Here is a 16083-nt window from a genome sequence, read left to right as displayed (position 1 = left end):
TTCACTCCTGACCTAGCAGAGACTAACATCTACCTCAAGCTTTTCTGGAAGGGTTAACTTTCCCTCTCCTAAGTCACTGGCCATATTCCATGTGCTCAGGATCGGTCCCGCTGTCAGTTCAAACCAACGTTAGCTGGGAAGTTAGCTGTGAGAAGCGTTCAGGCTTCCAGGGCTGCCACTGAAACAGCTTAAAACTGAGTTGTGTGACAGCCTGGAAGAATAGATAGGGTGATATAAAAACTCTGCCATGGCTTCAGACAATAAAGACTGTGTCTCCCTTCTGATGAATAATGGCTCTTTGTTTTAGTCCTTAGATGACAGGGCTGTTACAACTGCTGAGAACTATTCCAGTGCTAAATACATGGCTGTGTAATAAAGGCTCTGCAATCTATGAACTGGGACTGAATAGATACTTGAGTGAATCATTTAAAGTACGATGAATTTCTGAAGCAGCTAATAGTGACAGGAGGTGGAGGGGCAGTAAAGTCCTTTGCAGATCATTTAGCCAAAGGATGTTTTCCTTGCATGAGATGTAACCCAGGTTTCGTGGCTGCCAAGTTTTTTCCTCATGGTGGCTCCCATGGCCATAAAAAGTTCCTCACTCCCAGGTTTGGACGCTAACTTGCAAACAAAGGACATTTCAAATGGAGCTCCAGTGTTTGGTGGTGAGTGACTACAGATTTTCCTGCAGAAATCCTGGAAACCCCGTCCTGGCAGACCCAATGGGAATGCAGCAGCATACCCCCTGTTCAGCTGTAAGCCAGGGCTGAGAGCTCCGCAGGATTTTGCTGGGCTCCATCAGAAACAGTGTTAGTTTGGAGCCTGCTACAATAAGGAGGAAAATGCTGCTTCCTACCACTGCAGTGTTGCTGAGCTAGTGGGAGAGGAGAGGCACAGATGTTGTTGTCCCTGTTCTGGAGTTCACCTCAGTCTCGCCAAATTAAACTTCCTTGAAATTACTTAATGTAGTGGCAAGGATTTGAATTTCCATAATGTGGATTAACACTTTTCTATTTTAGCTAATCCTTGCAGGCAGACCTGCAAGCAGGGAGATCAAAAGACTTGAAAAAACTGGGCAGAAAGTTTGGAGTAGGAACAAGCCAGAGATGCTGTCATTCCAGGCATAAGGAATCATCCCGCTTCTCCAAGGGGAGCAATAGTGGCAGGGAGGCAGGGCCATGTGTGGATGAAGCTTTGGTGACACAAGTTAATAGAGGGCAAGTCTTTGTCCCCTTTCATGGCCGGAGGAGACACCAGCTTTCAGGAGTGCCACACATCTGAGCTGCTGCACCACGGTTCGGGGTCCAGACCCTGCAAGGTCATCAAACTCCTGCACCACAGAGACACGACCGCTAAAGGTTTGCTGCGATGGAACTCTGTTCTCCAGAGCTGCCAAAGTGGCATCTATTGACCAGCCTCTATTTTAAAAGGAGGGGAAGGGGAAAAAGAGAAGGAAAAGAGAAATTCAGCTTTGCTGTTGAATAAACCATGAGCCATTGAGGAGCTGCAAGTCAGCAGGGGAGGGGCAGGGGCAGCGCAGAAATGAAGGGGATGTGAACGTCATGTGAAAAATGAAGCACAGGAGGGGCCTGGCCATTGTGCGACACTCCTGGAAACTTACTTGGCAGGTCAGTTGGTGGGAGGCCAAAAGATGTATACAATAAAAGAGAGACACTCGACTGGACTGAAAATGCAAACAAATTGGGTAGCACAACAGAAGAGATAAATTATGCTCAAAAAATAACTAATGGCTGAGTGACGCTGGATAAACAGTTACATATAATAACGCCACTGTTTGTCTGAGCCATCCTAATTGGGAGGCTGGGCAGCATCCGATGAAAACTCTGCATTGCACATTTTCCCTTTATAATGAGGAAGATTTTTCCCTCCCCCCTGAAAGCTTCCCCCCAGTCCCATTTAGGAGCAAACTGAAAGCCCTGGTTTCATTCCACTTTCCCACAGCAAACTCATCCTGGCAGGAACTGCACTAAGAAGGACAAGTAGAAAATGATAATAAATTGAGGACTTGCTCTTATTTCACCTTGTGACAAATCTATCCAGTATGTGACTCAGGGAGGCTGATAAGAGCATGGACTGGGCTGCCGCTTTCCTTTTGACGCTTGGTCATGTGGAAAATAGCCCCATTCTAGCCCTCACTCAAAAGGGCTTTCCTTTAAAAATAATGGGTTTTAAAAGGCACTGGATCCTTATTTACACTGTTGGAAAGCCAGCAGCTTGCCTCCATCAAAGTGAACGTCACGGGTCTCATTTCATCATCCACTTGGACTAAAGAGCAAAAACAAAGGGGGATCTGCACAAAAAGTGATACGGTCAATGCCATTAATACAAGCGAGAGAACTTGTTAAACCTGAGCTTTTCTTTTAGCATGATACTGTATTGCTAATAAATCCCCGATGAGAATCTTTTGCTTCATTCAGCTCCTCTCAAGTATAGGAGGAAAACACCCCTACAGTGGTGTAGGGGATGGTGAGCATGAGAAAAAGATGGGCTTAGTGACTTCCACCATGGCTCACTCACACTTTGAGCCTGAGACTCTCCACCCCAAGGCACTTCTTTCCAACACTCAGCCTCATTTGTAGCAGAGATGTGCTCTTAGCCTTTAATGACTACCCAGAGCCCAGTGCATGTCCCAGGCTACTTCATCAACCCACAGGAGGCTGATCTTCAGCCTCAAATGTGCGTCTAAACTTTTCGCCAGTCCTTAGGCAAAACGCCTACATCCTTAGGTATTGACTTGATTAATCTGTTTGAGCACTTCATGTGTCTCTGTCTTCTTGCTTCTATTGACTTAAGAAAAATAGAGCTGGCTCCCAGCTTCCTAGCCTGTGATGCTCATGCAGAGGTTAGAGCTGAGGAAGAAAGCCAAGAGACAGGCAGCCTTGCTTGCCTCAGAGAGCAGCAGGGACCGCGCTGCTGGGGCCGTGCCGAGGGTGCTGGGGGCTCCTGAGATGTGGGTGACAGCTCAGAAGTCATCTTGGGTCACACAAAATTGGCTTTGCTTCCTGAAATGGCTGGAAAACTGAGATATCTCTACTTTACGTGTCTTGAGGGAGGCAAGGGAAGCTAGGTTTGTTACCTGTAATTACTAAGGTAATTGATCAATTATTTAAGTATGACTGATTTTCTTCCCATGAAGCAACCAGAAGATGAAAGTCAATAGTGATTGATTAATTTCCTAGCCACTTTGTAGAGGAGAAGTTGTTTGGGGGGATTGTGGTTATTGGAAAATTCCTGCAACACCCCAAAAGCCTCTGACAGTCCCTATTTGTAACAAAACAGTAATTTCCCTGCCTGTTCCAATTTAAACCCCCTCCTGTCAAAGGCATTTTACCGGAACCAGAAGCTGGACCACTAAATGTTTTTCATGTCCAAAATACTCTGTTCTTCCCAGTTTCTTTTCATTTCATGCTTTGGCGACAAGCCTGGAAGTACATTCATTAGGGGAGAGCTGGTCAGTATTTCTTTATTGATACTTACTTTTCAGCTGAAAAAATGGCTATGTGTTTTTTCAACTATAGTTTTTTGAAGGGAATTTTTCTTTTGTCCTTTTTTTAACTGAAAGAAACACTTTTTTCTATTAGGTTGGGGGGGCTGGCAAAGCACAAACAACAGTGTTACTAGGGATGGTTAAAACTCAGCTGTCACAGTATGGGTCATTTTACACCGACGACAGTGTGCATGAAATGCAACCAAACCACTTGGCCCATTTGCAGCCAAACTCCTAAAATACCGCCAGCTTCTAATTTGCCTGAAAACTTTCTGCATATTGCCATGACGTGCAGAGGGGAAAGTCTCCTAGAGTGGGTTTTGATATATAAACCAAATCACTTCTGCAGCATTAGTTATCTGCTCTGTCCTGACTTTCCAGCTGTTTATTAGACTAAAGTTACGTCCCTCTGGCTGCTGAGGGCAAGGTAAGATTAATGGCTGAGATGAGCAGCAGCAGGGGGCAGGGGCTGGCAGGTAGACTGACTCGGCGTCCTTTGCTGGGCATTGCTGGGGTTTGGTCGTATCATCAATGGGCTGAATTTGGGGGAATGCAGCGTGGGCACAGGTTTCCATTTCTCTGGTTTGGGAATGTGACAGTGATGGGAAAGGTGAGGGGTTTGGACTGGTGCTGCAAGCTGCAGGGGAAAGTCCCAAACCCAAAATGCCACCTCTTTTTACCACTACGGGCAGGTGGGTATCAAATAAAAACACTATTGCAATGATTATGCGGTTTCTGCTGATGCAGGATGATTAGCATGAAATATTAAAGAAGCTTTTTACAAATACAACCCAAGTCTCCAGCTATCTGTGTAAAACAAGGATGTTATTCCTAATTCCTCTTTATAGATGGGAAGATGGACAGTTAACAACTGTGCTGGAGGGCTTTGGTGGAAGGAGCAGGAGCCGGATCAAACCCAGGAGACTGATCCCTATGTGGGCTCACACCGGTTTGTGCTGCCATGTGTGGGAGCTGGGCTGGGTGTCAGTGCATTGATGCCCAGATGCCTCCATGTTGTTCCCATGGGATCTTCTCCCCTGCTCCGTCAGACCCGGTTTTTACAGAGCCCTTCAGCACGAGATTGCAGCCGGACATACGCTGCGCCTCCAGCAGCAGATGCTCCAGCGCTTGACTGAATGGGGGCTTCTGTCTGTCTCAAGGAGCTGCTGCTCATGGCATTACAGCAGGGCCAAAAGCATCATTGTAGCTGCTGGCAGGTGGAAAGGGAAAGCTGTGAAATCATGGGGAATGTGTCCCTTTGGCTTCACATGTTGCCTCTCCCTGACACACACACACACACACACGCAGCTTCGCAGCTAGGTATTAGGAAGCAGAAGTGCTAAGAGCACTTCTTTGTGTCCTGGTGTGGGAGATAAAGTCTTGCTCTATGAAAAAGGGTCTGTTTGTACAGGAATTACCAATGGAAATTTCTGGGTGGCTGTGCTCTCCCCCGCTCTGCTGCAGGATGATTACAAATGGGTGTTCCTTCTAGGAGCAAAGTTGCAGCAAGACCATGGCAGATCCCAGTTTCCTAGATTATTAATAATAACAATATCATTTTCTTTCTTCCCTATTTCCAACCCACCCTGTGCTTCTTTTTTAATGAATTCTCTTCTCTTGCTGTAGACTCTGCAGTGACACCAGCCTGATTTGTAATGTAAATAGGCAGCCCAGTGTAAAGGCGACCTGCAAGAGCACCGCAGGGCTCTAATTATAATTTTCATTAAACTCCTTCTGTTTACGAATATCCAAGCAATCTGGCATTGCAGCAGGAGCAAGAGGAAATTAAAGAAACACTACCGCTTAGCTACAGTGTCAGGGAGCAGGGACCCAGCTGTTGAGCAGAAACTGAAACAGGGTTCCTGTGGACAAAGTTTTGAAGAGTTATTTCAGCTTTGGCATCCTTCCTCTCTCAAGCTTTTATCCCAGTTGCAGGGCTCGCATGTTTTTCCTTCAGAGGATCTGGCTAGTGCAAGCGTTTTACACGTGATCTATTTGTGACCTAATTAAGGGGATCAGCTGCTAGAGCTCCCAGTGCAATGTGCAGGAAGGAGCTGGGGGAGAGCTGCCGCTGGGCCAGAGCAGGATGGGGCAGGTGGAAGGTGCTGAGCAGAGGCAGAGGGACTGTCAAGCAGAGGGGAGAGCAGGGGGCTTTATCTAGTGAGGCACTGGGGGGGGTCCACAAAAGACCAGCAACACAGAGACATTTGTCCATGTGCCCTGGGGAGCATCCTGCTGAGCTGAGGACTGCTCTGACGCACAGACCTGTGCAGAAAGTGAGGCTTTGCTGGCTGTGCTACATGGACACCAAGAAACTCTCATCTTCGTCTTCCCCTGGACAAGAAAAACAGCTCAGGTGGCTTTCTGCCAGTGTTTCCCCTTCAGAGAGGCATTTTTGTAGCTCAGGCCACCGCTGACCCTTCGTGAAGAGAAAGTGCTGCAGGTACCAACCATGAATTAGACTTGCAGGAGACACCAAATGTGAACACTTTTGTTCAAAAAGCTAAAGGCCGGGGATGGTTTCAGTGTCACTCGGATGCAGGGAGTCTTTCTCAGGCTGTGTGTGGACAGGACAGAGGAAAAACTCAGCTTGGCTTTTTGGCCTGAAGCAAGAGTTTCTTCCCCCTTTGGGAAACTGCCAGTAGTAAATTTAAGGTCATAATTCATCTTTGGGGTAACCAGAGGCAAAATAAAATTGCAGTTTGCAGTAAGTGCCTATAAAATAGCAAAGATAGCCATAATTTTGTCTAAGCTGGGTGAGTCCAGCTGGTATCTCACGGGCTTTATACACCCTGTGAGTTTTGGTCTAACCTGAATGATTTTAAGTCTTTCTAGTGCGCTTGAGAGTTGATGGGAATGTCCGAGCTGTTCCCAAACTGCTGCTCCCACATCCAGGAGACTCTGGAGAGCTGCACCATTAGAAGACAGGCTGGGCAGTCCTGGCCCAAACAGTCCTTCAGGACAGCCTTGTACCTTCTGTGCACGTCCTGCCCATATGTTTGCTCTCTCCAGCTCTTTTAGCTAAGCAAACAAGCTTAAGATAGCAGGTCCAGAGGGAATAAGGTATATTCCCTATACCAAACAACCCCTTGGCCAGTTTTTAAACATTTTCACTTTTCCCCTGCATCCCTGTCATGTGAACAAGCACAAACTTCGGATCGCCTTCCTGGCTGAGCAGAGGCAGGGGTCACAGAATATAATGCCCCATTGGTAGGAAATAAATCTCTCTATGAGAAAATTAAATTCCTGCTGATCTCCAGCACTGCTCTGCCTCGCAGCCTTTATAGTGTTTAGATGGCTTCATAAACGGTAGCAGAACTCCCGAGGGAAATGGCTGGTGAGTTAACGGCACGTCTTTGATACACTTCACTCAACAGGGAAATTTGTGCTACTGGTGGGAGAAGGTCCATCCGCCCCAGTGCTAAAGCTGTCTGTCATGCCAGGACGCTGTTTGTGGGGAGCAGCAAGGACGTTTGCCCATGTTCACCAGTACAAGGGGGGCTGAGCCAGGATGGCCAGTCCTCCAACAGGCGAGGGAAAGCCGGGGCTGCGACAGGTGTGGAGCCTGAGCCTGGAATAAGGCTGTGCCTTATGGAGCATCTGGCTGACAAAAACATCAGGCACTTGTTGAATAAACTCATTATTTTTTATGTCTGTTGCAAATCCAGTCATGTCCCCTTTGTTCCAGTGCCCCCTCTCTCTGTTACAAATCCGGAGAGCCAAAGCTGAGCTATGAGACTGAGGGAGAAGAATAATGGGGGGGGGGGGGGGGGGGGAAGCATTGTGGGCACAACAGATTAATTTAATTATGTTTGGGAAATGTAGGTTTGAGTGTTGACGTCGGTTACAAGTAAAACAAGTTTGTCATTCTTGTCAGAGTGCTTTTTTGCCTGGATCACAAAGGCACGTGCTTATTAATTTAGCCTGATTGCTAATCTCAGCTATCAGCAATCACAGCAGCATGCAGTACTTAGAGGCTGTCAGGGGACACAAGCAGGAACGAAGGGAACAGAGCAGCCTGGGTATCTGATGCTGCTGCACAGACACTTGTCTGCATCCCCCAGGTCTGAGCCCCAAGGTGAGACGTGGTCCAGGAAAACCAAACGGCCCAGAGGCTGTGTGGGGTGTACGGAGCACAAGCCTCACCAGCACGCAACTGACCCTGATGTGGGAGAAGTTTAGGCAATACAGGGCAATTATTTTACTGGAACATTGCTCCTGGGAGCTGTATTCTGAACACCATTCAGAAAGTCAGTGCTGGGCAACCTCTTCTCTCCAACATTATGTGCAAGAGCCAGCTAATTAAGTGTACTGCTGGGCACCCTGTTTAGAGGGTTGTGGAGCAGGAGAGGGGCTGTCACGCTTGTGCTGCACCTGGGGATGTGTCCTTTTGTAGGGACCATGGGCTACGGAGTCTTGCTAGAAAAACTACTGCCAGCTACTGCCTTACACCCCAACGCTTTCTCTCTGCCTTCACACATCTCTGCTGTTTTCACCACTATGTGGCCCAACACAGCACTTGGAGTAAAAAGGTTTAAGAGGTTTGTGTGCATGAATGCTTGTGCATAGCCCGTGTCTTCAGCTGAGCCAGGCTGGTGGCTATACGGGATGTACCGGGAAACCTCAGCCTCAACTCCAGACACAAACAGGCTTCTGCACTGCGCCGGTGCCAGTCTCATCCCTAATGTTTAGCAAGGGTTGTGTCTTTCCTAGAATACTAAGCAGCACCCAGATGTGTGAGACCAAATAATGACATATCTTTGCAGCTAGGATGTTTCTGAAAGGCATCAGCAGAAGAAAGTGTAGGGATCAAGGTCAAAGTGGCAGCACTCTTGAGAGTGTCATTGCCAACACACAAAATGACACTGGGAGGGAAGAGTCCAGAGCACAAAGGTGCCAGGTCAGGAAAAAACGAGGAGGGGAGGACTCGGTGCTGGGCTGTTTAACAGCGGGATGCTCTGGGCTTCAGGAGGGAAGTTGTGCTGAACCACACCGAGGGGTTAAGCCTGCCCAGGCTCTGCACAGGATGGTACTGGCGCGGAAGAAGCCCTGATGCTCGGCTATGGCAGGGTGCAGCCTGAAAGCTGTGTTTGCTGGAGTGTGACAGCCAGCCCCAGCTGCAGGGTACTGACCTGGTGTGGGGCTCACACCAGCGATGGGGACTTCCCAGCTGCCTCATGGGGCCCTTGGGCAGGCATTGGTCTTCCAGGCCATCGTAGTGACCAGAGTTTGCTTCTGAAACATAAATGATTTAAAGATATAAGGTCTGCCGTTGGAGGCCTTTGTAATGTCTCTGTGAATAGAAGGGGTTTCAGCAGCTTCTGGGGGGAAAACAGACCAAAACGAGCAGAGAATGGGCCTTATTGTTTCCAGTGGCCAGAGTGACCAAAGATGCCTGAGAGACAAAGTGACAAACAGAGACCTCCTGTGCAATTAGTCTCTTGACCTCTGTGGTCCGGCGAGGGATGCTGGGAAAGGAGCTGTGGATCACAAGGCCCCAAGGAAGGTTTCCTTGACAACACTTACTGAAGAAAAATGAGATTGCATGAATGCGGTGGGTGTTAGCACGTGAGATGCTGACTTTAGAAGAGACAAGGACGCGGCACCTAGCAGAACGAGCCCCTTGGTTAGGGGGATGTGAAGCAGCGGCTCAGTGAACTGCTTTGTCAGAGAAACTTAATTAAACACCTACTGCAACCATTAATATTTATTTAGAAAAGCAGCCACTGTGGTAAAAGCAGACTTTTTGTTTAATAATTTTTCTACCCGCAAAATCTTCTCCACCTTGAATAGGCACTGGCACGACAGGAATTTTCTGCTCACTGCTGATAGTTTCACCAAACTGCAGCTTGTGTTTAGGATTCTTTAGATCTAGCACTGTTTCACCATTTACAAGCACAAAGCAATTGCATAGAAAGACTATGTATTATAATATAATATTACATAATAATACCAATAATACCAATACAATAATAATAATAAACAAAGCAGACTGATGTTTAATATTGCCAAACTCAAACTGTTTTATAAAAAAAACAAAATAAACTCAAACTGTTATATAAAAATACGTGTATTCAAAACCTAAATAGATATATTTTTTAAATGCTACATTTGAGACTTTTTAATTTCTTCCTGCTGTTTCAGCTAGCTGGACTTAAATTTTCTTCCTTATAGGATGACTCATAGGGATAGCAGCGCTGTGACTTTGCCCTGACATCAACCATTGCATGAACAAAATACCTCAGGAAATCAATGCAAGTTTTTCCGCAAGAAAAGACCCGTGACCTTTTTCAGTGAAAGTCTTGGCTGCTCCGATGGTGTTTGCACAGTAGACAAACAAAGAGCATCTTCTTAAAAAGCAAAGCCAGTTGGCAGGAAATCAAATGCTGAATCAAGGCGTCGGGAATCAGCCAGGCAGCCCTGAACATCACGGGAGCACGGCGGTGACCGAGGCTGCAGCTGAGGCTCTTTCTCAGTTCAGGCTAGAGAGAAAGTAAATACAGGGGTTTAAGTTGCAATTTTTGTCCGTGTGGAAGCTATAGATATGCACACAGGGGTTCAAGGTGGCTGTGTACGCCACGGAACAAGGGCACTGCAAGAGTCAGAGCAGATTGTGAGGCTGTGTCCTTACAGCGGTGAAAGAAAAGGAGCAGCAAAAGATTTTCCAAGTTGCTTTATTATAATCCAAGTGGAAAATTGTCTAGGTTTCTGGGTGGAACGTTTTTTCTTCTTTTTTTGCAGGAGTATCTCCCTTAAGTCCTGGCTGGCCCATAGCAGTAGGATCAGCTTTTCCCATTTGTTCCTTTTATTGAGTGCTTGTAAATTTATTTCTAATATTTAATTTTTAAAAGAAATCTCTTATTGAAGATGAACTTGGAAAGTGTGAAAGCAGGTTTACTTGCAGGAACAGACACAGATGGACATGTGTGTGTATAGGCAGGACATCCTCTTGGCACGTCTGTACCTATTACTGGGCTTTCCAAGCATCTTTCCTGCATCTGTACGAGTCATGTCAACATCTTGAAAGTAATTTGTTATTTTGTGTCCCAACTGATTTCAGAAATGCAGTGAAAGACACAGATCCAAACCAAATAAGATTAAAGGCTTTAAAAGCTTAATAAACTAAGAAAAGCAAATCTAGCTGATAACATGGTCTTAATAGTGGGAAATAAAGGACAGGGAGTTAAAGAATTACAGGTAACTAACTGACTTGTTCACCAGAATCCTTTCTTCCTTAGCAGTTTGGAGGCACAAGGGGAACAGGTTGAACTTTCCAGCTTATCAGCATGACAGGAGCAACAGAAGACAAAGATGAGGGGATAGAAAAGATTTAAGGGACCAGGATTCAAACAAGCACCCCCCAGCCCATGTTGAATCAGCTCAGTGTGTCCTGCTGGCATCGACATCTGCCAGTGACACTGTCTTGCCAGAGCCATTGGAAATGCAGCTGGAATAGTTTGAACCCCCCAGCAAGAAACTGTTTTGCATTTTGAGATGTTTTCTAAGACCATTTTCCTATTCTGCAACGGGGTCCATCAGGCAACGCTCCCCTGCAGCTCAGGTAGAGCTTCCCTCTCTGGCAAAGTTTTAACGGTGTAAAGACCTTGAGCATGTCCTGTCCTGCTGGCTTACAAAGCCTTTCTTTGCTCACTGTGTGTGAGCTATGCGATAGGACTCTGTAAACTGCAGAACATCTTCTTTGCCTTTCTTATCTGTCCTGGCTGTATAAATGAACGATGGCCCAACAGAGAGCTTTGGCTTGTTTTGTTTGCCTGGCTAACAACTGCTTCGCACAGTTATTTGCTATTCCAGTTTCACTCAGATCAGCAGAAATGCGGAGAGAGAAGTCTGCCACAACTACTCTGATTTTAGTACCGCAACAAATCATTTAATTTTAAAAATGAAAGGTAAAAATGTTCTATGAGCTAGAGAAGAAAAAGGAGCAGAAGGAATCCTAGTTTTAATAAGAATAGTCATAAAGAAGAAAAATTTGTCCTCCCTGATGGAAAGGCCCTGTCAGCTTTGAATGGGTTGAAACCTGTGCCACAATCTGTGAAATTTCTCTTTACAACCAATCTCTCTAGAATATAATAGGCTTTCTCAATGGAATAGTGTGAATCATCATAAAAACCGCTACAGCCAGGATATTACTCTGTAGAAACTTGGCAGCAGCAGAGAAAGATGGCATTTCCCCTGCTCAACAAGAGGGTCCAGGAGAGGTTCAGCACAAGGCTGCAGATATATCTGTACCTGTAGGCAGGGGCAAACGCTGACCTTGCCATTTCTAAGCCAAACTGAAGGACCCAGGACTGCAGGCTGCCCAGCATTCTGCACATCTGCAACCCCAAATCAAGACCAGCTTAGCACAAACATCAGCCCTGTTTACCTGCAAATCTCAGCAGCGTTCAATGGGTAAGCTTTGCACACAGTGTAATGAGTGAAATGGTTGTTTATCTATTTGCTTTCAGCAAATATTTCCGTAATTATGCTAGGTTCCTGGGGAAACAGGGGCAACCCCAGGGTAACTTCAGGCTGCACGTCTGACAGCTGGATTGCAGCACAGACTCGCTACCTGTGTGTCAGTAATACAGTCTTAAGAGTTTCATCAGTAGCATTTGTGCTTGTCATCAACACGCATCTTACAGAAAATTGTTTTTATTTTTATAAAAGAGGAAACAGCTTGCCTGAGCTTGCACATCACACAAAGGCACACAGACCCAGCTCTCCTTAGCTGACCCAGCACACAGGCACAGCCGATCTCCGTACCAGCTGAGTCACGCCTGCAGCTCCCCAGGACACAAAAACATTTTAAAAATGCAGAGGAAGTGGAAAAGGGACCTAAATAAGGACAGAAACAACCTAGAGACAAGAGCAGTTACACTAAGTAAGAGGGAAATATGACATGAAGCTAACTTCTGGGATGATAGGGAAAAATACAGTGTGGCCGGAGACTGGAGACCTCTCTAGGAGCTGTGTCCCTTCTGAAGTCGGTGCAGGTTGGCAGGTCCATCTCCAGGACAGTTGGGTACCTCTCACTTCACAGACCAAGGTCTTCTCTGGTCCAAACAAGTCAGGAAACATCACAAAGCTGTGGAAGGACAAACTTTTCCCTTTTTATACAGCCCTAATGGTGAATGTTCATTTGTGAGGAGAAAACACTTTTCCAGACATGGATGCCCTGATTCCGGAGTGGGATAGCTCATGGCATCAGGCATGGGATCTGTCTTTATCCCCCTTTCCAGGGCCTGAAGGCAAGAGGCGAAGCCGAGCAGGGCATTATCTCCGCAGAACACACTCCCATTGTGTCCCCTTGGCTAATTACTGCACCACGGCGCTGGCTCTTGCGGCACATACTCCCGCGTTAATGTAACGCACAAAGCCAATTAAATGCCTGATTGGATGAAGCGGTCACAGTCAAGTGACCCACTGCCAGCCAGTCAGGTTTCAAAATTTCCAAATATCATTAAGGTATGTTCGTTAATCCCCTCCTAAAAGATTATGTGTTTAACCTATTACTGCTGTTTCTGATGAGATACAGAAACTCGGCTGTGCTCGGGGGAAGAGCAGGCTGGATGGGAAACGAGCAGCACTGGCCCTGTTCCAGCCCGGAGCGTGGCCACACAGCACATCCCACAGCACCTTCCAGGTGGTTCAAATGGATCAGAACATGGCAGTGTGTGTGGCTTCAAAGGGAAGACTTTTGCAGAAGAGAGAGATTTGGTGACTACCTCCGTTCCCTCCCCACTCTCTCTGCCCCTCCTTTGCCCATGAAGAGAGATGTCAGAGAGGGAAAGCTGCTTACCACCACCCTGATTGATCTCCCTTAACCAGGGCTGCTATAGAATTCTTTGAAATACAGATTTCTGTTGCACTTCCAAGGTAATGTCAAGAATTGCAATACCTTTCTAGCCCAAGAGAGATGTGAAGGTTATTTCCCCGCTGACCCAGGGAGGAGGAGGAATAATGGTCATTTCATAGATGTGGCCTCTGTGATCTTACAGCTTGACTGGGACCTGCAACCACTCACATCCTGCAACGCTTTATGTCATTACAGAAGCTCCAGTGCTTGGTCCCCAGCTGCCATTTAAAAGCCAAGCCAGGAAAAGATGTCACATGGCTGATTATACACAGCGGACTAGGATAACCCATGGTTAATGTCTTAAATAGTACTTAGATTAATATTGGCTATTGATGGTAAATTGTAATGATTTATTTAGGTGAAAATAAATATGAAATGTCATAATGCAATCCCAGTGTACTATTATGATAATTAAACCACTTTAAAATCTTAACCTGATGGGGAAATCTCCAGCTGTGCCTTAGCACTAGCAAAGCTGCTGGTCAGTGGCGGGAGGCTGGCTGCACTGTGTTAGCGAAGACAAAGATCTCTCTGCGTAAGGCTGGGCACTGGGGAAAACCCTGCAGGAATGGCTTTGACCCCTCCACTCACTGTTTCTCCTGCAGACATAGCATCTAAAGGCTGGGAGGACGTAAAGGCTAGCACGCAATTGCACATTTATTGTGCTCTTTCAGCTGCATGCGTAGCACAGCAGTTCAGATCCAGGTCACCAGTTGTTGCCCGATACCCAGACGATGGCTACAGAGGAAAAGCACATCTTTATGCAAATATGATTTAAAAATCAGACCCAGCACTTCAACAGTAATGGAGTTTTATTTCTAGAACATAGTACTAGCCTTGAACCATGTTATTAGTGCTGGAGAGGAGCACAGACTGTCCTCCTGGAAAACTGATGTTTGCAGAATTTCTTTACTGGCTGGCAGCATTTTTTGTGGGGCGAAGGTGGAGGAGAGCATTTCCTCCTCTCTGATACTTTGATTGATGTGTACTGGAGAGCAGAAACATGAGAGGTGTCACAAATGATGAAGTGATGCTGAAGGCTCTGACAAATGAGCTCTTGAAAGTCCTGCTGCAGCCATTTAAGATGTTACCATCCCACTGCTCACCTCTGCCTGGGCCACCTCCCCATTGCAAAGTGCACAGAACAGAGGAATTGCCTCCACAGGCACTGGAGCTCACTGGTCTGTGTTAGCTTATCCATTGGAGGAAATGAAATGAGTACAGGGTGGAAGCGGGGGCATGTAGACATGTTTTGTCCTACTGACCTGGTTCATAGGCAGTAAATTGCTTTGGGAATGGAGTAACATCTTCAGCTGCTGCAGTGATTTGCTCAGGGACCATGCCAAAACCTTGAGAATAAGTGTCACAAGTCCAGGAGCTATAACTCTCCTTTTCCTTCTCCCTTCCAGCTTGCTGCATTAGAGAGGCAAGTGTTCGATTTCCTGGGATACCAGTGGGCCCCCATCCTAGCCAACTTCCTCCACATCATCATCGTTATCCTTGGCCTGTTTGGCACTATTCAATATCGACCTCGCTACATAGTGGTGGTAAGTAAGAGCCGTTTCATTCAGAGCCATTCAAAGCCTTTCGCAGCCTTTGCTCCGGTGGGATATGGCACGTGATGAGGAACGGAGTAAAGCCCTTGGGAAATCAGGCACGAGCACTGCAAACAGTTTTAGCAGGAGGTGCCTGGCTGTGTTTAGGAACACATTGTTCAGCGTGCTGCACTTTCACCATACTTACGCCAAACTTGGAAGATTTCAGATAATTATTACTGGTACCAAGGTAACACTGAGACACGGCACAACAGAGAGGGAGAGCTAGATCCTGGACAAATGCATGACAGAAGCTCTTCCACTCCCTCCAAACTTCTGCCCCTGTGTCTCTAATAAAGTAAGAAATCATGTGCACATGGGAAACAAACAGAGGAAAGGGATTGCAGTGCTGACTCAGGGCATTTAACTGCCCCCAGCTGGATCACATATATATAAACTAATTCTAGTGACTTCCTAATGTTTATGGCTTCTCTCCCTCCTATTCCCTTCTAGTATGCCATCTGGACTGCAGTTTGGGTCACCTGGAACATCTTCATCATCTGCTTTTACTTAGAAGTGGGAGGGCTCTCAAAGGTGGGTATGAGCTTTATAGGTGGGTGCTCAGGCTTTGTATCAAAGGGGATGGAGCCTGGCTGTGAGAAGGGAGGGGGGTCAGGGTGGGTGGTGGAGGCTGCCTGGGAGCGGGTCCTGCCCTCTTGCTTGTGGAGCAGGCTGCCTTCCTAGGGGCTGGGGGACTGCGGCTTGTTGTATGGTAGAAATGAGAAGCTGGTGGTGATTTCTGGAGCCCTTTGCTGGTCAGTGCAGGTGGTGGCTGGAGTAAGCCCTTCCCTCGCAGCGTGTATTTGCTTTTTAAAGGTGAGAGCAAGGCTGGCAGCAGAGCTGTCCTGAGGGGAGATGGGTGCGAGGGCTAATTCCCAGCCGTGATGCAGAGGGGGCTGGGGAAGGCTATGAGCTGATTATATTACAGATGCTTGATCCTCTTATGATCTGATGGCACCTTGGGAAGAAGGGGTGTGACTTGGAGGGAAAGGGCCTCGTGCAGCCTTGAGTGTGCTCTCTGCCAGCCTGTCCCAAGGAAGAGCTGCAGCAGGAGCCCAGTCTGGCTGGGCTGACCTGGACCATGGGCTTTGCTGTAACTCTGCACCTGATCAGCTCTGGAC

The 16083-nt window shown here is 46.9% G+C and overlaps 1 protein-coding gene across 3 annotated transcripts in view; it reads left to right on the top strand.

Moving 5' to 3' along the window:
• Window positions 1-16083, top strand: part of NKAIN4 (sodium/potassium transporting ATPase interacting 4) — a 52057-nt gene that overhangs the window by 10842 nt on the left and 25132 nt on the right. For 2 of the 3 annotated variants that reach the window (XM_055722720.1, XM_055722719.1), the window contains exons 2-3: window positions 14777-14914; window positions 15416-15496. In XM_055722720.1, coding sequence (XP_055578695.1) covers window positions 14777-14914; window positions 15416-15496 — 219 coding nt within the window. Of the gene's footprint in view, window positions 1-14776; window positions 14915-15115; window positions 15261-15415; window positions 15497-16083 lie in introns of those variants that run through there. The other variant, XM_027813627.2, reaches the window with a different exon arrangement.

The sequence above is a fragment of the Falco cherrug genome, chromosome 10 (genome assembly GCF_023634085.1).
Source record: "Falco cherrug isolate bFalChe1 chromosome 10, bFalChe1.pri, whole genome shotgun sequence".
Lineage (NCBI taxonomy): Eukaryota > Metazoa > Chordata > Aves > Falconiformes > Falconidae > Falco > Falco cherrug.
Note: the sequence above shows the minus strand (reverse complement) of the source record. Positions and strands in the feature narration are given on the sequence as shown.